At 33.4% G+C, this 22,898-nt stretch overlaps 3 protein-coding genes and 1 long non-coding RNA gene across 13 annotated transcripts; 2 read left to right on the forward strand and 2 right to left on the reverse strand.

Moving 5' to 3' along the window:
- Positions 1-137: 137 nt before the first annotated feature.
- LOC145739680 (uncharacterized) lies at positions 138-4,569 on the forward strand. Of its 8 annotated transcripts, XR_014181171.1 has the most exons (4): positions 371-412; positions 2,425-2,617; positions 2,654-2,749; positions 4,385-4,569. It is a non-coding gene; the product is annotated as an uncharacterized LOC145739680 (long non-coding RNA). The 8 variants fall into 8 exon arrangements; XR_014181180.1 differs by having other exon boundaries at positions 2,425-2,749; XR_014181164.1 differs by lacking the exon at positions 4,385-4,569 and having other exon boundaries at positions 2,654-3,079.
- LOC145739582 (uncharacterized) lies at positions 4,525-11,211 on the reverse strand. The gene is made up of 9 exons (XM_081994962.1): positions 10,892-11,211; positions 10,344-10,829; positions 7,086-7,298; positions 6,892-7,029; positions 6,625-6,832; positions 5,748-5,931; positions 5,482-5,692; positions 5,301-5,426; positions 4,525-5,047 (listed from the first exon to the last, which is right to left on the reverse strand). The coding sequence occupies exons 2-9, from the start codon at positions 10,518-10,520 to the stop codon at positions 4,625-4,627; spliced, it is 1,680 nt and encodes a 559-aa protein (XP_081851088.1). The 5' UTR covers positions 10,521-10,829; positions 10,892-11,211; the 3' UTR covers positions 4,525-4,624.
- On the forward strand, positions 10,791-19,210 carry Eh (Eclosion hormone). Its single transcript, XM_081994980.1, has 4 exons — positions 10,791-10,931; positions 14,492-14,617; positions 18,902-18,983; positions 19,038-19,210. Exons 3-4 carry the CDS (start codon positions 18,902-18,904, stop codon positions 19,208-19,210), a joined length of 255 nt encoding a protein of 84 aa, XP_081851106.1. The 5' UTR covers positions 10,791-10,931; positions 14,492-14,617.
- Positions 19,211-19,360: 150 nt separating this feature from the next.
- alka (glycine receptor subunit alpha alkaliphile) lies at positions 19,361-22,831 on the reverse strand. 3 transcript variants are annotated; one of them, XM_081994963.1, is made up of 10 exons: positions 22,678-22,830; positions 22,419-22,516; positions 22,261-22,360; positions 21,495-21,649; positions 21,276-21,431; positions 20,835-20,975; positions 20,156-20,385; positions 19,972-20,097; positions 19,811-19,918; positions 19,361-19,618 (listed from the first exon to the last, which is right to left on the reverse strand). In XM_081994963.1, exons 1-10 carry the CDS (start codon positions 22,725-22,727, stop codon positions 19,472-19,474), a joined length of 1,311 nt encoding a protein of 436 aa, XP_081851089.1. In that variant the 5' UTR covers positions 22,728-22,830; the 3' UTR covers positions 19,361-19,471. The 3 variants fall into 3 exon arrangements, 2 of the variants coding, with proteins under 2 accessions (XP_081851089.1, XP_081851090.1); XR_014181128.1 differs by having other exon boundaries at positions 19,585-19,618; positions 19,972-20,107; positions 22,678-22,831; XM_081994964.1 differs by lacking the exon at positions 19,361-19,618 and adding an exon at positions 19,665-19,760 and having other exon boundaries at positions 22,678-22,831.
- Between the last annotated feature and the right edge of the window lie 67 nt (positions 22,832-22,898).

A 22,898-nucleotide genomic window follows, 5' to 3' on the forward strand; every position in this document is an offset into this window, starting at 1 on the left:
CGATTTACTTTTTGTTTATCGGCTCCGTTGTTCGGATTTTTACAAAATGAAACGCAACAGTAAATAAATACGAACGAATAAAAATACCTGCCATTTGGCAAGCGTCAAGAATTGGCACCGAGTTCTTTTAACCGTAGAGTTTTCGTGGATCTCAGTCAAAAATCTATGAACGAAAACTCCGCTTCGTTATAATCGACAGTAAAAATAATTTTACATTTAGAGGCGATTGTTTCGAAAGCTCCTCAATATTATTAGATTCGAGATGTAATTTGCGTGTAGTCGGGCTATTTAGTTTATTTATATCCAGAGTCGTTCATAATTTTGGTTCGGTGTTTACTATAGTACGCCCACCGGAATGCGAATAAGTAATAAGTATGGCAAGTAAATGGTTGGATACTTGTTGGATGACGTGGTCGGTATACCTATAGATATAATGGATTGGTGTTTCTGACAGGTTATCTAACTATGTTTTTGAAAAATTTTACTGTCACTTAACAGGTTGGTTTTGGTAGTAAAAGATGCCAACATATTTGGCAAGGATTACCTGCGAATGAAGGATCGTTGAGATGATTTATTAGTACCGGAATCATGATTTGCAACTTACCCTATTTTTAATGTATTAACATTTTGAAGCTGACTCAGTTTTGCAACCATCTGAGATAGAAAATTGTTTCTTCTTAATTCTGAAATATTTCAAGGATTTAGTCATCTAAATCAAGATACTACTTCTCCAAATGTAATCAATCAATGGTAAAAACTTGTATGCTTATCTACCTAATGATATAAAAATGTACAGGGTGTTTCATAAATATACTAACTGACATTGGTAACAAAAGTTAATGTAATAATAAGCTTTTACAAAACAATGTATATCATCTGCAAGAGCAAAATAGCGTTAATTTATTAATTGCAAGACACACAAAACAATGGAACACATACAGCTTACTTAAAAGCTTAAATATCAAAATTAAACTAATCTTGGTTCGTACTAATTTATAAACTTTAGAAGCTAATGCCAAACAAGCCTCAATATGTTTGTATATTGTCACAATTTAAATTAATGTTTTGACTTATGCCCCAGGCTTAGTAAACTATTATTCAAGCGTTTCAATCAACTTAAGTGTAACTATCGATTTAGTTGAGTGCTTTTAAGAGCTTACATTTATCTTTCATTAATTGTCAGGTTGTATTATAGTTTCAGTACTATACCATAAAACATTAAAAATGATCGACAATTTAGAGAATATTAATAATTGTTTCATACTTTGTACTACTCATAATACAAGAGAAACTTTTAAATCCTAATTATAGATGACGGTTGGTTTCTTGCCATATTCGAAATAAGAGAAATAATCAATAACTCTTAATAAATAAGAATGCTAATCCGATTCATATAAATGTTTATAACTAGTTTAGAGAACTGAGCACATAAAGCCACTGTAGAGCAACTTAAAAATGTCCTAAAATGGCAAGAAGCCAACAAATTATAGGAAAACTGCATTAGTAAACTTTCCTATTTTAATTTATTTTCATTAGTTATAACAGTTTACTTATCAATTAATTTCAGTCTAATAGAACATAAATCGAGGTGCTAAAATAGTATGAGATCAATTAATGACTAAACGTTTAATTGTACTTAAAATTAAGTATGAACTTTGGCATCTGGTCCGAGTTGATGAACTCTCGTGTACAAGCTTGACATATTGTCGAACTGAACAAATACAAATCCTATAAGCTATCTATAGAAAATTCTTTCATCTATTAGTCGACATTTAGTTGAGACAAGTCTTTCTTAACTCCGGCTTATTGGAACGTCTTTTCTTTTAGTTGACAGTCTACAATGTTGCCAAGAAAGAATAGAAGCTTAAATGAGAAATTTTACAAAGTATAGTTTAATTTCTATTTTCTTTGGTAAGTCTAAATTGTAAGTTATAGTTTTATTATTCAATCTATATAAATTTAAGAAACAAAAATATTTTGAAATAACCAAATTTTAATTTGTCATAAAATACTTATTAAAACATAATACAAATTCAGAATAGTAGAAAAATTGTACTAATTCTATAGCTCCATATAGGAGAAGATTGATGATAACGCACTCCAAATGCAGGAGCTGGTTAGGTTTTTATATTTTCATGGCTATCCTGTACTGAGAGATTTGGAATATTTAAAATTTGTAAAACATGCTAAAGATGCAGTGTCAAGTATACACCAAAGTATATCAAAATGTTCGGAATAGAAGATAAGAAGACTTGTTAATTGTATCTATTTATCTACCATACATAGTTCGACTTGATAAAAAATATGGTTTTGCTAATAAAATCCCCTCCATAAATCCCTAAAATCGGTATGGTTTAGAAATTTTTATTGGTTCTAGGTAGGTACCGACCATATAATCTGTCTCACGCCAATATTCTTTGACAGGGAATGCGGCCTCAGATAGATGGATCAAGCAAGAGTACTGCTCCAGGAATTTTCCCTTTCGGGAAGTTCCCAGAGTTGCATCGGCGTCTTTTGTCCTGGGAGAAGGATGCCCCCGCTGACGGAGGGGCTCTTCTGAGTCTTCTGGCGCTCTTCTTGTCCTCCATTACTTGTTTCTTCGTCAGCTCGTCCATCTCCGGTAGTCCTGGCAAACTATAGGATGTCCAAACAGCCGGCTTTCGTCCGTCTGTTTTTACATCCTAAAGATTTGGTGTATCAAATCAGCAAATTTTTCTGCCGCACCCTATACAGGATTTTTCAATGAAAAGTAGCCACCCTGAATATCTTCCAAAATAATTTCTCTGTTAAAAAATGCTAAGACACGTCAACAAAGATTGCAAGGGGGACATCTTTTTACGTAGGATTTGAATTTCTGCCATCAGCCCCTTTGCCGCCATAGCCACCCCCACTAAGTTTTCAAATGGCACCATACCCTGTGTGGCACATCGTTGGAAAGGGTATTTCATAAGGAATTAATTGCACTATTTTATTTGTACATTTGCTTTGAATTGAGACCAAAAAAAATAAAAACATTTTTTTGTTATTTTGGTCAAACTGCTGATAACGCTACCGAATACCTGTTTTCCATTCCATGTTTTTGCCTCAGTCGGTCAACTTGTAAGTTCGTTTTGAAGGAACATTGTCAATATGGTTTACACGACTGCTTAAAGTTGATGCAAAAATTCATGGAAACTGGTTCAGTGACAAACAAAAAACATCAAGCTGAAAGACAAATTATTAATGAACCAATTGAAATTGCTGTTTTGGGACACGTTGCAATGGATAATAATCAGTCTTTAAATCAAATTTCCCATGCATCGGGTGTTTCGACAAGCAGTGTATGGAGAATTTAAAAAAAACACAATTTTCAACCATACAAGGTAAAATTGGTTCAGGAATTAAACGAAAATGACTATGATGCTTCAGTGATGAGTGTATGTCTTTTTTTGGATGGAGAAGTGAACAGGCATAACTGTAGGTATTGGTCAGACACGAATCCACATTGGTTTAGGGAAACCTATACCCAATATCCAGAAAAACTTAATGTTTGGGCAGTTATTTTAGGAGACCACATCGTTGGTCCGTTTTTTATTGACGGTAATTTGAATGGCGCTACTTATCTTGAGCTTCTTGACACCACTGTTGATCCGACCATAACACAGCTACTAGAAAATGATGAAAATTTATTTGAAAATCAACTAATTTTCCAACAAGACGGTGCACCTCCACACTATTCACTTCCCGTTCGAGAATATCTGATCTGAACAATCGATTTCCTGGAAGATGGATTGGTAGACGTGGTCCCATGGAATGGCCTGCGAGATCACCCGACCTCACTCCGTTGGACTTTTTTCTATGGGCGCATTTAAAATCTAAAGTCTATGCAACACAGCCGGCCAATATTGCAGACCTTAGGCAGAGAATAATACATGAATGCCGACAACTGACACCGCAAGTCCTCACAAATGTTCGCGAACTCTTCCAAAGTCGCTTGTATTATTGTATGGAAGTTAACGGAGGTTATTTTGAGCCATTAATTAAATGATAACCGCTATTTGCTATTATTTCTGCAGTTAACAAAAAATAAACACAAAACGTATTTTTTATTTTTTTTGGTCTCAATTCAAAGCAAATGTACAAATAAAATAGTGCAATTAATTCCTTATGAAATACCCTTTCCAACGATGTGCCACACAGGGTATGGTGCCATTTGAAAACTTAGTGGGGGTGGCTATGACGGCAAAGGGGCTGATGGCAGAAATTCAAATCCTACGTAAAAAGATGTCCCCCTTGCAATCTTTGTTGACGTGTCTTAGCATTTTTTAACAGAGAAATTATTTTGGAAGATATTCAGGGTGGCTACTTTTCATTGAAAAACCCTGTATATGCTTTAGAAGTTTAGAAAAAGTTTAAAAGAGTCTTTGAAAAAAGAAACTTCGGACTGACACAACGTATAAATGTTTGCTAAGTGATCCAGCCAAATAATGTCTGCAGCCGCATATCGAGGTTAATGTTACAGGATTTGAAACAACTAAAACACCATTATAAAAATAAAATTAATATAATAAACAATTCGCAAGTGAAAAATAGTGAACACTAACCTGTTTAAACTATACAAAATTACAAAGAATCTAAGCAAAAACTATTCAGCCTTTTTCTGCCGCATCTGTTGCAGGAAAATAGGCTTTCTGATTTTATCGGCACTGAACTTTTTCGGCATTAGGGCGTCCCGACGATCATGAATCCGCATGTGACGCACCAACTTGTCTTTTCTGCCGAAACTTTTCATACACTTGGTACACTTGAACGGCTTCAAACCGGTGTGGGTGACAACGTGCCGATCCAGTTCCCGTTTCCTGATGAAGGATTTTCCGCAAGCGGGACAAGCAAACGGACGGTTTCCAGTGTGTTTTGCCATGTGGTACTTCAAATTGTCCGGGGTGGAAAATTGCCGCGAGCACAAGTTGCATTTGTACGATTTGGTTTGTAAGTCGGTTGATGATTTGTCCAGGTCGCTGGAGAAGCTATCTCCCATTTTCTGGTCCCTTGATGTATCATCGTCAGTCTGAAATTAATATAAAGTTTTAAAAAAACATTATTTGCACGACCCCATTTAGTGAGTAGAAAATGTGTCATAAAAATGTTAAAAATATAATAAAAATTGTTTCCAATACAGTTTTTAAGCAGAGTGTTTTTTTTCTAAACCAAGTAAATCAGCTGACAAAAACAATACTCATTAGAGAAATGCTAGGATGCAGTGTACCTAATTAAGTAATAAATGTCAAATTAAAACAGTCAAAATAAAAAGTCAAATCCACCTTAAACTCATCTCTAATGTGATCTAGAGCGTCGCCGTCTTTAGGATCAGTTTCGCTCTCCCTGTGTAATTGTGTCTCGCTTCCGCTTCCAAACTCATTATGATTAAAGGGGTCTAAATTTATAACCTAAAATGCAAGTTAAAAATTACACTCAAATAGAAAAATTTTAAGTAAAATTTACCATGTTTTCTTGATTTTCGGTATCTTCGCCTCCCTTTTCGTACTCCTCACCGCTGGCCGATTTGTAACTACCGTACTCGCCCAATCCTAAATCGTGTCTCATTATCTGCAATTCCTCTGACTTATCTTTGGCATTTTGTTCTGGCCAGTGGCGTTTTTCGTGTCGTAGCAGTTTGTCTTTACGACCGAAAGATAGGTGACAGTAGTTACACCTAAATTTAAATAGGTTCATTAATTAGTAGTTAACAAAGAAAATAAGAGGCTTACTTGAAGGGACGTTGGCCACTGTGTATCATAGAATGTCTGTTCAAGTCTCCTCGGGACGTGAACGTTCTAGGGCACTTGGAGCAGACGAACGGCTTGGTTCCGGAATGTATTCTCATGTGTTTGGATAAGTTAGTGTTCCTGGAGAACGATTTCGTGCATACGCTGCATGTGTATGGTTTTACTCCTAAAAAAGACAAGCCAGGATAAATATGTGTTTATAATGAATCACAAAAAAATTTGAATATGTATAGATTGAATGAAGGATTTTATCACTTTTTAATCTGCTGTTAATTACAACATGTGCTGAAGCACCAGCCTCTAGTATAAAGGTAATTAACTAGATGATAATGATAATGATGATATTTACTAATAATAATGAATGATAATTCCCCCTGTTTACTAATTATTGGCGTCGTTTTGACCCTTTTAATTCTTTTAAACTATTTGTTTAATTAGAATGGTGTATGTCGTGGAATTTCACCATAAAGAGTAAGCATCAATGCATCAGATTAAAAAACAAATAATAAAGACAAATTGACGTGGTTCTTTCATCAAAACATGAGCCTTACTCAGAACCAGAGCAAGTTTCATAAAAATCCATCGAAACGTTCGCGAAATATTTCGAAAAGTAGATTTTTTTCAAGAACTTTGACCATCAATAACACTGAAGCCAGATACATTTTCCTAAAGACAATTACGTTAAACCGTCATCAGACTGTCACAGTACCCTTATGATCATGTGCTTACTGGACACCCTGTATACACAGTCCCTTTTGTGATGTGTTTATCAAACTTTTTTGGACACTGTATAATTATAGCAACTGCCGCAAATAACTAATCCGTTTTTGCAAACCGGACTTACTCGACAAAAACTTACCGGTATGCACTATTGTATGTTTACGAAGATCGGAACGTCTGGCAAAAGTCCGATCGCACTGAGGACAATTATAAGGTTTATCATTTTTATGCACGCTTTTCATATGGGCCGAATACACCAACCTATCGGCAAAATTCATCGAACAAATCGAACAGTTGTAAGGACACTCGGAATTATGAGCCGTTGTCTCGTGTTCTGAACATTCAACCTGAAATTATTACTCATATTAAAGTGCTTATAACAAGTTAGTTATACGGGTTTGAATACCTTATCAGTAAAAGCGTGATCGCAAAATTTACACATGGAAACGTTCTTGCCTTCAAGATCGTTGGTTTCCATATCGCTTTGTCTTCCATCGTCCGATTCATATTCGGATTCGTAGTCTAAAGTGTTTGGGTCTACAACCTACAACATCAAAAATGTAATTGTGCTTTAATTATGAATATATTTAAATGACAGACCATCACAGCGTCCTCTTCTCCACCGTTGAGAATCTGATCGTAAAAAGGCATTTGGGTGGATGTTTGGTCAGTGCTAGCTTCCTTTGCCAATCCGCTTAGTTGACGCAATGTTGCATCGGATATGAAGCAGGTTTGGCGGAATTCCAGGCAAAATTCGATTTTGTACAGGCACCGGTGGCATATTACGTTAGGAAGTCCGTCTCCTTGTCGAACCTATAAAAATGATAAGTTTAGCATATCCACAACTCAAAACACATTGGTCTTAAATTTTTAATGTGGCAAGTAGTTGAATGCTTCTTTAATTATTTCAACTGTGCTTATTAGCTATATTTAACGTTCATTTGGAACGTGTTGTACCAATTTTGTTCCATCTTTGCTCAGAACAATAATTATTCTAATTCGTAGATGTCATATGAATAATTTTCATTTTCTAGACCTCTATACGGAAAATCATAATAAACTGGATTAACTGGAATGACGTTAGATTCATCGTAGTTTCAAAAAATAAGACATAGAAAAAAGTTATTACTTCTCAGTAATCTCAAAGATTTTACGTATACTTGTACTTCAGTATACCTACACCTATATAATTGCCCTCATTAACTGTCACCAACCGCATCAAAGCCGATATTTCTCTGATTTTCTGTTGGAAACTGCTTCAAAATTGAAAATTAGGACGTTATCGTTTTTTGGTTTTCGGTACAAGTTTGTTTCAAGAAAGCTGAATAATAATCATTATATTAAGCCACGTCAACTTGAAAAACTGTTGTATGTGTTAACCTTTTTCTAATACACAAGCTCAAATATCATAAACCATAATAAACAAAATAACAGACCATTATTCCATTTATTATAAGACGCCTCTCTATTGTTTACTTACTTGACTATACATTAAATGCTATAGTTACTTATTTCTATATCGTAAAGCTGCCTTTTAGTCTTTTAAAACCTTGCTTATGAATTTTGACCCTTTACCTCAATTCTGGACAAACCCAAAAATGCATTTTTGAATCCTATATTGATTTATAAATAAAGTCCATACAATATGTACCTAACTAAATTTTGGCAAGAAAAATGAAGAAAATTATAGGAGCATCTTCATATTCGTTTTATCATAATTGTTAATTTAATAGAATAACAAACAATAGTGTCAGACATATTCTTTTATACAGTAAACTGAAACAACCTGAAATTAAAATTTACAGCTTTATTTTCCTGATAAAACAGTTTTGTTCCTTCGTTTTCTTAAAAGGCTAAGAAAGTTTTGATAGTTGGTAGATACTAAGAAATAGTATGTAATGTCAGGTAAAATATCCCTGAAATAGATTTTCAGCCTTCTTTATAAGGAGGGATTCTATGGGTATATTTTATTATCGACAAATACTTTAAAATTTTTCATTTTTCAAAAAAATTAAAAGAATGGGGAGGTATTAGAGGTTTTTTTAAAGTACTTTTTAAAATTCAATATCTCGGTTACGTGAGGAGTTAGAGAGGCGGGTTTTGGCTCATTTTGTAGTATTTTTTATCCTCTTTCTAATGGCGGTTTAGCGAAATTGATACGAGTTCAAATAAAAAAGTTCCAACCTTTCAAAAATACAAAAAATGACAGTTTTGATAAAAAGTGCATTTTTGGCAAATTTTTATTTTGCTGCATAAGAGTTCCAATGCACAGCAAAGCTGAAATAACCACTCATTATGAACTCACTTTGAACCTTTCAAAAATTCGAAAAATGACATTTTTTGTCAAAATTTTCAATTTTTTATTTGGTTCCAAAAGGGTTCTAATGCACAGCAAATGATATATGTATAACTAAAAACCTTAAATTAGGTAAAATAAACACAAAAAAAAGCATTTTAAACCACCCTTAATTTAAGTTTGGTTTAGAAAGTAACTTTTTTTAACTGAATTGTCCCAGTCAAAACCAAACTTAACTTAGACTTTGTTTAAAGTATTACGAGACCGATTTACAAACAGCTGTTATAATAGTAAGGCAAATGTGTGCAAACATATTTAATTTTATTATTTATAACAATCTATTAATGAGCAACTGTATACCTAGGTTTAGTTTATCAATCTACTAGACAGTTGATATGGTGGTTTAATGTCTAAAATTACTAATAAGCATAGAAAAACTACAGTCTTCATTGAACTGTAACATTACAGAAGTGGGCCTAAGTAACATACCTACTTATCTGGGCACAATTTACATTAAAAGACCATGTGAAGCAAAAATTATAAATTACAGCAATTATTATGGTTTTTGATAGAGTGAATTAAGAATAGTTGTGAAACAGTGGACTGATAAAAAAATTAAGGATGACATGTCTTTCTCACATGCAACCCTATCAAAATTGTTAAAAACAAACTTAGTAAACAATTTCTAAAAAAAATCTATTTTAAGTATTTAATAAATACCCAAGTTAGTTACAAATGACAGATGTAAACCGGTTGGCTCACCCTGTAAAACGAGCTGAAAAACGTATTAAGAGGTCATTTATTTGGTTTTTTTGGTTGGTTTGTAAATGGTTATTACAAGAAACATAATTTGATAAGAAATTCCTAATGTTAAAACTTTCTTAGAATTGGCACAAAGTTGACAAAAAAAGTCAAATTAGGTAAGGGAAGTAACCATAAAATGTATCAATTTTTCGTGTTTTAAACTTATGAAATAATAAAAATCCTAAAATCAATGAGAGCATAATTTGTTAAGAGATAAACAAACAAACGTCAGCTGATTTTTGAGAGGTTAAGGAATCTTTGTTTCAAACTGAAAATAGAGGGCGGGGCAGCGAACCAAGCCGACAGAAAGCGACAACTGACAAACGTCACATGTGGTCGCCACGTTGCCAAAAAATTTACTAAAACTTTTTTTTTGTGGAATCTCTACTGTTTCTTTCTACTCTGAAGGGTAATTGTAGAAATCTAGTTAGACATTAGCAATCACGTGTAACGTTTGCATACTTAAACTTACTGGAGTAGTTTGCAAACGTGTTCGAGAGCTATACCACTTTGTCACGTTTTAATAAGAATTGTTTATTGATGGGATTAAGTAGTAAATCCGGCAACATCCCATCCGGCACGTTTACGATTATAAAATGTAGACAAAATGGCTGCATTTTGCATGGTTTGTGATTTTGCGTTTAAGGGCTGGAATATGCATGCCAAAAACCTCATAAAACACACGAAAATGGGTAAAATCAATATTGAGCCGGTACCATAAACGTTCGAAAGTTAAGAATGTAAACTATAAAACTTACCGGCAGTGCGGTGCAATCGACAATCTTCTTCGAAATGCTTTTGTCCTTGCCTTGAATATTATTGAAAATCCCCAGCATGTAACCGTCTTTTTGCAGGCACAATCTGCAAATCGTGGCGTAGCTCCTCCAAGCATCGTTTAACACAATATTAACGGGTCCAGTCGATGTGGTTTCCATATTTCTCGCAATTTTGCCTGAAAATTGCGAAGGCCCGAACTAATCAAACAAAAAAACACAAAGGAAGTGACAACAGAATACAGATTGGCGACAGACGTAACGAAGCCCGGGTAACGTGTTCAGTGTTACGGCTGGTACGTGGGGCGACGTCTCTCCGCGTCAAAATGGGACTGAGGTCGTTTTCAGGGCGGATGCTTTGACTTGCGCGTGGGCCCCCTCGATCCGTAGCCTTTCAGCCCGGACGTGCAGCTGCCACCGATTGGCGGGGCTTTTGAATTTACCTGGGGCTGTTTATTGTTCACTGCAGGCCTACTTTAGATAATTTTCGTTTGTTTGGAATGTCGTCATCTAAGGAAAACAGTTATCCCTACCCTAATGTCCGTTTTCAGTTTGGTTTACTTGTTTTAGGAGGTAAAGTTTCAGTTTTCTTACCCTAGCACATTGAATGGTATGGTCAAACTGTTATAAATATTTAAAAAATTGAAATTGTACTAATGAAGGGATAAATATCCACTAAACTGAAATGACCACTAAAATATGTGTTAGATTTGTGATTGTTTCATCCATATTTAGAAGATAAATGTGGTTAGGGGACTGAATCATTTGCATACTTCTTTAGACTGAAGGTGCTACCCTAAAACCTTTTTCCTATTAGACAAAATACCTAACAGAACATTTCACTCCATTACTAAAACCTACCAATTATACAATATAAAATATATCCTTCAATAACTCCTTTTACCCAGGATTCGAAAAAACCCGGAAAATTTTGATAAAACCCGTCCGTCCCACTGGGTCCACCTTGGGCTTTTTCGGATTTTTGGTTTTTTTCAGGATTACCATTTTTTTTCTCAGTCAAACACCTAAAAGAACTTCAACTTTTGAGTGTTTCTTCTATCTTCAACCGTTTAATTTTCAAAAAAAATCATTGTTTAATAGTCATTTCATCTTTTTGTCACTTCCCTAACCATAAGTAGATGTCAACTTGCTTATTTTAAATGGAACACCCTGTATATCATTGTATTTTTGAATAGTCCTATAGATTTTAAATTTTTTTTATGTATCATAACCTATAGCTATCTGCAACGGTTTTCGAAATATTGACGTTTGAAAAATGACATTTTTAGTTTTTGGAGTGTCGTACCTCCTAACCTGAATGAGATCTATTGGTCGTATTAGAAAATTTGACAGGTGTCAAGTATTTTACTGTTATAAAATTATTTACATACACCTATCAAAATTAAAAATATTACCAAATGACAGATCTCAAAAAGTTAAGATAAGAATTATTAGTTATGACACTTGAAAGTGTCATTTTTCAAACGTCAATGTCTCGCAAACCGTTCTAGATAGATACATGTTATGATACATGAAACATATTTGAGATTGATAGGGCAATTAAAAAATACAATACTATACAGAGTGTTCTATTTAACCCGGAAGTGACAGAAAGATTAAATTTTTTTAAAACAGCACTCATCAAATTTCTTTTAATTCCAAAATTTAAAATTTCTATTAATTGGATCCTAATAAACTTTTAAACTGAACGGTTTGGGTGGCTAACTCGTAGATCTGGCATTGCTGGAATAGCAAAAATATTTTTGATGCTTTATGGTAGTATTTACCTAATAAAAAATTGTTGTTTGAGACCATCAATTTTTAGTTGATTAGATACAGATACCGATACAAAAAACAGCTACTCATCTGTAAACAGCATAGTAATGAATAATGTAATAGTCCATTTTACCAACCATACTCATGAAACCGTAGTAAATGTAAATAAGACTTCATTAAATAACAACTTTTTTGTTTTTTCCATTTTAATTTAATAACGAATTAAAAGTTATGATTTTCCCATGGACCCACTGTGGCAAACACTGCTTTTACCTCTTTCACCATTTATTTGTTACTTTTTAAGTAAAATATAGTGTCCCGGGCACATTTTGTTTTATTTCTTTGTGACGTTAATATTTGACTTGGATTGAAATAGTTATTTACCTAACAAGTGCGGAAAGTGGTACTTTCCCGCACGAGACTGCAGTTACCCGTTCGCTTGAACATCTCATAAAAAGATTGGTGCATATGGGTATTTTCGCTCTACACATATAAACTTTGTGTAAACAGGTGTATTATACATTTATTGTAAATTAATCTTGCAGTGCGAAAAAGTAACTTTACTGCACTCAGTGTGGACAAGTAACTTTACCGCACCCGTGTAGGAAAAAAACTAATGACTTCTTTACAGCACCTTTTAAAGTGGGATTATCAGTTTTTTAGAAAGTTGTTTTTGCAGAACATTAACCTCATTTCTTTAAATGTTGTTCTTATTTTTTGAAATCAGATTCTGAAAAAGAGAGATAAAATAACTAAATTTTTATTTTTAAAAGAATGCCTTGGTATTGATATCTATTAATAATTGATTAGTGCAGGGCGCGCTTTGTGTCATTATCTGACTGATCTTGTGTTGTTTGACCTAATGAAGGATTGTTGAGAGACAATTTTAAAGCGCTTTTTGCAAAAACATAAATGTTGCGATTTTAAAGACTGAGCCATCATCATAATCAGAGAAAACGGTTTAATTCAAATATACAACATGGCGTCCATACGTAAAAAAAAATACTGATGGTAATTACAAACCGAAACGTTGGAAATCAAATATGATATTGTCACGTTGTAGAGAACAAAGAAGAGAAGAAGTGGCAATGGTCAAATGATTATAGTAGTGATGGGTAATTTACCAGTAAAATAAATATTTTACTTTACCAGGAAAATTTGACCGGTAAATTACGAATTCTGTGTGTCTGGAAGTTCAAATTTTGACACCGCTTTTTTTCCTGACTGTACCAAATGTTGTAATGTTTTTTCAGGTTATTAGATAGAAAATTTAATAAGGATTCCAAAAATGTGGTAAACATAGTCCTTTTCTCACTCTAAGTGTGTTTTACAATCGATTTGGTCCCTAACTGTCCATTCAAACCGTCTTTCTGACAGTGTATACTTTGACACCACCTTGCTCCAAGACTTTACCTGATTCTGTAGGGTTTTTTCAGGTAATTGAATGAGGATACGAAAAACGTGCTTAAAAACATGATTCGGTTACTCTAAGTGGGTTTTATAAGCGATTTTGTCAATTTGAAAATTGCAAGAGACCAGAAATGTTTCTAATCAACTCCTATAATCCAACCCCGTAAATTTACAGGACCGTTTTTGCTTCAAGTATTCAGGGTGTGCATGAAAAGTATGGTGGTTGACTGTTCCTAGTCACCCTGTACGCAATTTTACAGATAGAATTTTTTGCTTGACACCACTGGAAAGAGGAGCTCAAGACGGTTAATTTGAGTGGTTCAACCTCCCTAAACTCCCAAAAACAACCAAATTACAGGGTGTTCAAATTTCAAATCAACAACTTCAACTGATTTGAACATTTATTGAATTAAACCAGTTTTTGCTAAATAACTCAGACACGGTGAAAGTTTCAAAAAAATTAATAGAAAGTAAAAATGTTTGCAAAGAACTGCTAAACTAATCCCTGGAAGTTTTACAGTCCGTCAGTGTCGCTACTATACAGAGGGTACATGAAAAGTTTAGTGATTCAGATTTATTACTTTTCAAATTAATGACAGCCATGACAGAGATCTTTCAAGTAAATTTCAATTATACCCATAAATTTAATGGTCAGATTTGAATTTACTGGTAAAATTGGTAAATTTTCCTGTCACACTGAATTTTACTTCACTAGATTATAGTGAGATAACTTAACGTATAATTAATCTTAGAATCTTTAATTCATTTTATTTTTAATTATTTATTATTATTTAATTTGATTGATTTAATTGCCCTTTATTTACTTCAGAAACTCTTCTCAAAAAGTTGTTTTACTTATATAGGACATTGAACTCTCTTTATATATAAAGGACCAATCTGAAAACTACTAATTTCTTAAACTAAGTTACACAAATTGATGTATCCAGAGTGACTTCAAGTTTTCCCACATAGCCGCCCGCAGAGCGGTCTAATGGACCCATCCTATATAACCTTTTAAAAACGAAAAGCTGAATCCAGTTGGTTCAGTGCAGTCTTCTGTCCCAAATCTTAAGGTAACTTATATTAAGTATTTTTTGTAATCTGTGATTCAAGTGTCTACGTGCCTAATCCAAAATTACGTAAAAATGTTCACTTACGTAACATATCGGAATTTTAAATAATAATTTAAATGGGAAACTTAAGGTCGGGAACCAAGACCTACAGCAAGGATAATTCAGTTGTATACGTGGATTTGTAATCGATGTTTCCGGCAAGAAAATCTGTTTTCAATTCAAAGTCATTCTTCAGGAATGTAACCGGCGTTTCGACACCGCATTGACATAATAATCGTTGTAAACAAAAATATAAACAATTTCCATCGTAACTAATTAAAACCCGCGTGTAAAAGGTTCAAATCTCTCGAAGCCAGTGTCATGAACAGCGGCAAGGTCTTGTGTGTGTTCACATGTTAAAATGCAAATTAACTTCCTAGCTGCTCCTTGCCTTTTTTGATCTTGATCTTGGTCCGTTTAAAACCAAGTTTAATTTGTATTTCAAACGTATTGCCAGCTTACTTGTATTTCCCACTTGAAAAAAATGTTTGTGATGTTAGTTTAAAAAAGTAAAGAGGAGATGAAAATGGGCTGGCTCCTGTCCTGATTGTAGCAATTTTTTTGTAGTGACTGTCGCTATAAGGAAATTCCACTTCCAGTTACCAGTCAAGATAGAATTACGGAAATAAAATTGAAAAAAAGACAGATCCGGTATATAAAAGTCTGACCTTCGGTCAACAACCGGTCTAATTTGCGGTAGATTAGTCTTCCCCGGTAGAAAAAAAACGTACTTTCTCAGGAAGTGTCTAAAATTGTTTCGCAATATTACAAAATACAATATGGCTATATTGTTTATACAAGGAAGGTTAACTTTAAATTGTTAGGAAGGAAGTTGGATATCAGACACGACAACTTACAATTTAGTAGATTATACCAGGGTGGAAAAAAGAATTTCATTCTTGTCGAGAGAGATTAGGAAGAATAAAAGTAAAGAAGTAAAATGTTGCTCTGTCAAGTGCAGAAAAACACATACAACATTATTTCAAACCTTCATAAACTATTTTTTTTTTTAAATTGATTATGAAGGTTTTCGAGATTATGTAAGTGTACTCTAATTCTTCACATACTTTTGTTACACACTGAATTTCGTAGGCTTATAGTGACATTTCATGTTAAGTCAAGTTGTATAGCAGAGAATGATTATTATGCTAAAATCTGGATTCAAGAAGGATTAAGATAAAGCTACAGTTTGCTGAGACTTTAGCTAAGCTAAAAATAACAAGGTACGTACGGTCAAAGAGGTTAGCTTCTTCTGGAAGAAACAACAATTTATAATTTATTTTTACTTGATTTCCCACATATACCATAAATACATACATACACAATCGTTGTTTTGTCAGCAAAATACACGTCTAAAATAATAATTTAAACTTCAAGCTCTTAAACGTTTGCTAATGCAACCTTCTGACTTTACTTACACCGAATGCATATAGGCTGAAGTTGGGAAATCTGTGGAAATACCTACAGTACATTCATAATTACCTTGTAGTCCAACATTACCAAAAGATCACTTTTTAATGGAACCACCTGTGTATATTACTAGCAAAGCCAACTTTTCAGGTATTGAGACTTTAAATTATTGTTTACAGTAGTTTTTGCTGACAATATTTCACGTATGAGTAAACAATCCCATATCTTCGTTACCAGAACAAAATTTGCTGCCGACTAAAAAGAAGTGACAATGCAAGTGGATTAAGTTTTCGGATGTTTTTCATGTTGATCGATTCTTGCATGGATTTTTACATAAATTGTATTGTTTCAATGTGCCACTTGTAAATTAGTCTTTGGTTTTAGATTGATTCGAAAAAATTTCTAAATCAAATACTTTATGTAAGTAGACTGATGAGATTTGTGGAATTGTCTTGACAAATAAAATACGAACTCTTGATATTGTCTTTCTTTTTAACACAAACTTCTACTTGCTTTACAAAATTACTAATCACACAGCCAATCAAACTTTGATTTTGTTTTTTAAACATCTGAGAGGCTGATTAAGAAATGATCTGTTGATACAGGGTGTTTGAAAATCGGAAGTTGCTACTTATTTCCCGTTGCTCCGGTATAACATTTTGTTTGGAGATTTTGGACTCAACGTAGGCTACACGCTAAATGAAAAAAAAATTGTATCTTGATACATCCTAGTGTACCATCACCGTGAATCACCCGGTATAATACATACTAAAATTCTTGCACATTCAAAATGAAGCTTTTTGGAACATTATTTAATAAAGAATCATTGGAAGATACCATTATTTTTTGAATTTTAAAATGTAATTGATGGAAAATATTTAACACTGAAAAACTATTTAATCCCATTAAATATTCAATCTTGACATTTTGATTGTGGATCATCTGATATGAAGAATGTTTATCTTGCACAACTTTTAATAAATATACCTATACAGTAATAAAACTACAGCATATAAAACTAAGAAATGTTTGTTATATGGATGAATAGATAGATAAAGGTTAGAATAGACTAGTATCTATGTGTCTTTTGATTTAAACTTTTCCTTTTTTTCTTCTATCGAATTAGTTTTCGCCGTTTTCTTATCGTTATTAACCGAATGTTTGTAGTTCCTTATGGATTTCTTAGCACTTAAATGCTGCAATCCCACTGGATGTTTGAAATTTGGCCATTGTAATACATAGCATTTGTTATTGCATTGGCTATTTGAAATCAAACAATGCTCACCTAGTTTAACTGAAAACAAAAAAAATATATTGAAGCTTGTATGTAAATATCTCTTTTAGTAAGTATTGGTACTTAGTATAGAGTATAATAATAAATAGGTATATGGAAATTGCTAATTCGAAAAGTAGTAGTCCATATTCACACAGTGGAGTAGTGAGTATAAGTCGATCGACTCTGAGTCTGAGTCTGATTTCACTTAAATTGCTAATTATTCTTCTAAAAATGATGAAGAAAAACGTCATTAGTGACATTTGTCACAGTTTGCTAACATAAATGTGATCTTATTTGCTAGTTGATCACATGAGCACTTCATCAGAAAGTCTGAAATGTTGAGTATAGCTACCAAATGACGTTATATCCATTCCAGCAAACTGACACATGTCACTAAAAAAGTTTTTCTTCATCTCTGTCTCGAACATTACTATGCATGTATGCCTTCTCTTCTTATGATGATTTTTTTTGGATAAATTTTAAATTTCTATACCGGTGTAGAAATGAGATGAGGCATCCTGTAGAGTACTATTGTACTGCCTGACTAAAATATATTGGAAACAATACATTTGACGATTACATTATTGTTCGATTATATGAAAACAGCCACATTTTTTGAAAGTCTTTCACAATTTTTCTCCAGAAATCAGCTACTCTACTGTAGCCAAATTATCGCAGAAATGTTATTAACAAAAATTGCTAAGTTATCAACAATGTTAACTAATATCATCAAAAAATTTTAATTGATTTATAAAACACTAATTGAAATTTTTTCAAAGTGTGAAGTTGCTTATTCACTTATAAATATGATGATGCTTTTAGTGGCTGTAATGATTGTAGACTTCTGTATCTGCATTTTATCACTTAAATCTGATAACTTTTTCCGTAAAAACCGATCAGGAATTTGTCACTTAATGTGCATTGGGAAAACCATATTTTAATCCAAACATGTTCAATATAATTAATTTTCAGATTCTTATGAGCTCGAAACTTCTTGAACAATTTGTTACATTAAACCAAAAATATATTTTCTAAAAAAAAAGTGTATAACGCTTAGTCGTAATCATAAACTTAATTTTGGTTCATAACAACGCATAATAAAACCAGTAATCTGAACTACTTTTGTGTCTTGAGACTATTTACCTACTTAATATTAGTTTATTTTTTTATAAAATGTCTATCCTAGATCCAGCTGACTACTAAAAAGTCGGTTCAAATTTTTTTCTTTTGAGCAAGTTTTGTCGCACTCTGGACACCTGTAATTGAGATTTTTGAACCTAATTGAAATAATAAAGTCACCGTGATACGTTTGTTAATCCAGGTCGAAAAATGCACGGGTTTACCTGAAGAAAATGCGTCGAACGCAAATCCCACCGATGGAATATTCCCATGGCCAGTCCGAGCCTGGCCGGCCAATTTCTTTGTCTTAAAACGCTTTAAAAAGTTGACATATCAAACATTTACTAGTTCATATTACACGTGGCCGCACGTAATCACCGATTCACCTGATCGGCGATTGTAAATAATCGCACGTGCATCTTCCTGTTGTTTTTTTTAAGATGTCACCTAGTCTGTTGAAGATCTTCGTCATGACCCTTTTGGCTGTCATTTGCGTTGAAACTGCAGACGCTAATTCCATAGGTGAGTTTTCCAAACAGAAAATGATGGTCAAGGTGGTCAACAATTTTCTTGTAGGGGTGTGTATAAGAAACTGCGCCCAGTGTAAGAAAATGTACGGTCCCTATTTCCAAGGACAATTGTGCGCAGATTCTTGCCTCAAATTCAAAGGCAAAATGATCCCGGATTGCGAGGATGTGGCCTCCATAGCGCCCTACATCGGCAAACTGGGACACTACTATGATTACTGATGAGGCCGAAGAATTCGAAACTGATGGGGTGATCTGACCATAAACTAGTGAAATGTGCGCGCCACGCTATAAATGCAAATATATTTTTTGCAATGCTAATCAGTTTTTACTTTTGCCGACTGTGTGACGAAAGAATTGCAATGCAAGAAGTGGATCACTACTTATACTTTTTATTGTAATTTTTATGTAAATGAATAAAAAGAGTTGTGTGCCTTACAATTTCAGTGTGGTTTTATTGGTACATTTCTGGGGGTTGTTAACTTAAGTCTCTGAGGGATGGTGGTGGTATCGACTGCCTATGATGAGGATGGACCAGTACAGGGTGGAAAACAGAAAGAAGAACGCTGGAAATACAATCCTGGATATTCTGTCTATTTCTTTCCACATAATTTTTAATTTTCCTTTATCCTGCAATGAAAAAAGTAAACGTACTTACTTTTTTAAAATTGTAAACTTTCATAAAGTTTGGTAAAGAATATAGATAATAGAGACTGCAACTGTGGTATTCTTACTAAGAATTTATTCTCATTTTCTCACCTATTCTCATTTGCTGAGGATAAATTGAAATTTAAAATTGTTCTGTATGTGGAAATTACTTACTGTCCTCCAGTATAAACTGATCCAGTCACGTTTACGTAACCTGTCAAAAACTACACTTGATCGCTTTCTTGGGGCTACTTCACCTGTCCATGGAGTTATAGCTGAAACCTAGAAAACTCCATAATTTTCTAGTAAACAGGTTAACGATTAAAAAAACTGACTTGCGAACGTTCAGCTTCCTTCTGCTTCAAAATTGAGTATTTCACTTGCAACACTTTGACGATGACAAACTCTCCCAAAGAAGCGAATACCGTCATCATGCAACCAGCAATCCACAAATCCAAAGCCTAAAATAAACTACTACTTATTGTACAAAAATTGTTTGCTTTGAATATCTATACAAACTTTAATATAAGCCACAGCAGGTATGTCACTCCTCAAGCCGGTAAACATGGTGACGAGAGTCAAAAGACACGTGACCAACAGAGTAACTCGAGCAGGGATCGCGTCCAGGTCCAGCCAAAAACTGAACCAGGACAACATTACCACTAAAGACGATGGTGCGAAAGTTTGGATTAGATGGTGGCCAATTTGACGTTCGAATTTAAGCACTACCACTAATCTGGAGAAGTTACCTACAAATAGTTCCAGGACAGTACAGATTAATTTATATACGAAAAATCAAGTTAATTTAGGATGACGTCACAAATCTTCACTGTTGTTGAGTTGGTAATTGTCACTTTGGTTGGTTGGTCTGTGATATTTCATTTGCTTCATTGCTGTTAGATGTTCATTGTTTTTTAGTCAAACTGACACTTTTTTACATTAAAAATAAACAATATTATCCATAAGAAATCAAAGTGTTAAGGAGAGATAAAAAAATGAAATGATAAAGTAATGCTGATAAGATGACAAAAAACTTCTTAAGTGACACGTGTGACCACAAAAAGTAATCTAACTAACCTAACTTGTTCTTTTTGTACACTATGGCAACAATGCAAATTTGTTCGGTTCTGACGTCATGCTAGTTTACTTTGACTTTGTGTATACATATAGTATAGTAATGAAGTAGTGATAGAAGTACCATTTTTTTCAGCGGTGAAAGCATTAGTTTCGCGTAGCTGCAAGGGTTGCAGAATATTGTACTGCAAAAGTTTCAGTTCAGGACTGATGGTTACTCCAGGAGCTATCCATCTTAGAACCATTTTTCGGTTGTTATAAGAAACTGTAAAAAATTAGATTATACATAATTTCTAGTAAAACCTAAAAATGTACCATGTAACAGACATAATAAAAGAATAGAATAACTTATATAAAAGGAAAGAGATTACTGTAAAAATAAGAAAATAAATTAGGCATCTACTTATCATTATTTGTGTAGACAGACCAAAGGCAAATAAGATAACTGAAGATAGTGAAAACAAAAAGTTTGAAAAATAATAATATAAACATTTTTAAACAAAAGTGAAACAAAGATTACATAAGTAAGACATAAAAGTTATAAAATTATGTATTGTTGACTTACAACTTTCAACTGATACTGGACAAACTTGAGTGTCCATCGGATAGTTATAGAACTCCATTTGGCAGGCAACAATCGCGTGCATTCTGGCTGAATATCTAATTGTCTTGTTGCGGAATAGAGTCACTGACGAAAACTTATGCGTCAAAGTGGCAATTTCTATTGTAAAGAGTAGCAAGAGTGTAATAGGTGCGCAAACAAGTATTGAAAGTGTTAACTAACCCACAACTTTGGAACTTAAAAAGTACAAGTCCGGTTGCCACAAGCTGTCGAAAAACTGTGCAGGTAAAGTAATTGAATCGTCCTTATACTCGAACATTTCCTCTGGAATTCGAATTCTTGCATCTGTCCATTGTTGCTTCAGGAACATATCCATACTAGATTAAATTCCATTAAACAGTTATGTGGCTTAATTTGTAAGGGATGCAAAGCAAAATTGTTATTTGTTGACCATCTTGATTTGGAGACTTTTAACTTGTTTTTTTTTAATTTTAAGCACTCAAATATTTAGAAAGGTTTAATTAGAAAAAAAACATCCAATCCTCTGATTAAATAATTTATTATTGGTGTGTACTATGGAAAATGATCTGGAAAAGACTATTTACTAATTTACTTCCTTATTAATACCTTAAAATTTTTTCATATATCCTAAAAAAGGTAAAATGTACAAAAATAAATTCTGTTTTTTTTTAGAATACATTGGTAGACTGAAACACATTTTACTTTATGAAATTAATCTTTTTTCCAACTAGCCAGAAAATTTGAAATGTTGTTAAAAACCAAAAATAGCAAATACTAAAGAATTCCTTCACCAAATGTCGAGATAATTTTAACTTAACAGAATTTTGGTTAGACTTTTGTAGGTTATTCTAGAACAATTCCACTTACTAATAAATCACCAATTGAATCTAAGAACTAAAATTTTATATGTATTTCCATTCTAATATTTTTTTTGAATTTGGACTAATTTTTACTCTAAGTAACTTACCGAAAATCCATATCTTCCACGTTAATAGAATTTATATCCACCACTCTCATACTGAAATCCACAATCACTGGTTCACCAAAGGCAGTAGGAGGTCTAATTTCTACGTAAATGTAAAGTGTAAACTAATTACTACAATATAAATACAGCAATTTACGTACCTCTCATATAGCCATCGGGAATGATATTTCTACTGAGATTATGGTTGTCTGGATTTCTGGGTTTTGGAACTAAACTCCAACTTTGTGTAATAGCTAGGCTTAAATTATAAGGTGCATTTTAAAAATTCATTTAATGCTGATATATTAGGTAACTAAAAGTTTAATTTTCTAGAAAGTTCTTTCCATAAAAACAAATAATCGCTTCTCCTCCTGAAGGGCCCATTATACGAATTTATACACAATAAAACTAAAAACTTACTTGCTCCAAATTGCCAATTTCAAAGCTAAACCCCACAAAACCAGACTCATTTCTTTTTACGTTGCAAATTCACACGGTACTGAACGTTTTCGGCAAATTACCAGAATTCTTAGGTAGGAAAACCGTAATTATTCGGTAGTTAGGTCAATTAGAACTTGGTCAAATTATTAAATACGCTCAAATTGTGACTTGATCACCGTTTTCCGTTTCACGTGATTCCT

This window comes from Ips typographus, linkage group LG1 (assembly GCF_016097725.1).
Source record: "Ips typographus isolate SLU linkage group LG1, UJ_Ityp_2.0, whole genome shotgun sequence".
In the NCBI taxonomy this organism is placed as follows: Eukaryota; Metazoa; Arthropoda; class Insecta; order Coleoptera; family Curculionidae; genus Ips; species Ips typographus.

What these genes read in the sequence shown, in the direction of transcription:
- alka (XM_081994963.1), bottom strand. Translation starts at nt 22,727, where the DNA reads ATGAGTCTGGTTTTGTGGGGTTTAGCTTTGAAATTGGCAATTTGGAGC. An exon ending in AAATTGGCAATTTGGAGCAA is followed by an intron (nt 22,517 to 22,677) that starts GTAAGTTTTTAG and finishes TTATAATTTAAG; the next exon opens with CCTAGCTATTACACAAAGTT. An exon ending in CTGCTGTGGCTTATATTAAA is followed by an intron (nt 20,098 to 20,155) that starts GTTTGTATAGAT and finishes AGTTTATTTTAG; the next exon opens with GCTTTGGATTTGTGGATTGC.
- Eh (XM_081994980.1), top strand. Translation starts at nt 18,902, where the DNA reads ATGTCACCTAGTCTGTTGAAGATCTTCGTCATGACCCTTTTGGCTGTC. An exon ending in TGCAGACGCTAATTCCATAG is followed by an intron (nt 18,984 to 19,037) that starts GTGAGTTTTCCA and finishes ATTTTCTTGTAG; the next exon opens with GGGTGTGTATAAGAAACTGC.
- LOC145739582 (XM_081994962.1), bottom strand. Translation starts at nt 10,520, where the DNA reads ATGGAAACCACATCGACTGGACCCGTTAATATTGTGTTAAACGATGCT. An exon ending in GAGAAGAGGACGCTGTGATG is followed by an intron (nt 7,030 to 7,085) that starts GTCTGTCATTTA and finishes TTGATGTTGTAG; the next exon opens with GTTGTAGACCCAAACACTTT. An exon ending in ACATTAGAGATGAGTTTAAG is followed by an intron (nt 5,048 to 5,300) that starts GTGGATTTGACT and finishes TATTAATTTCAG; the next exon opens with ACTGACGATGATACATCAAG.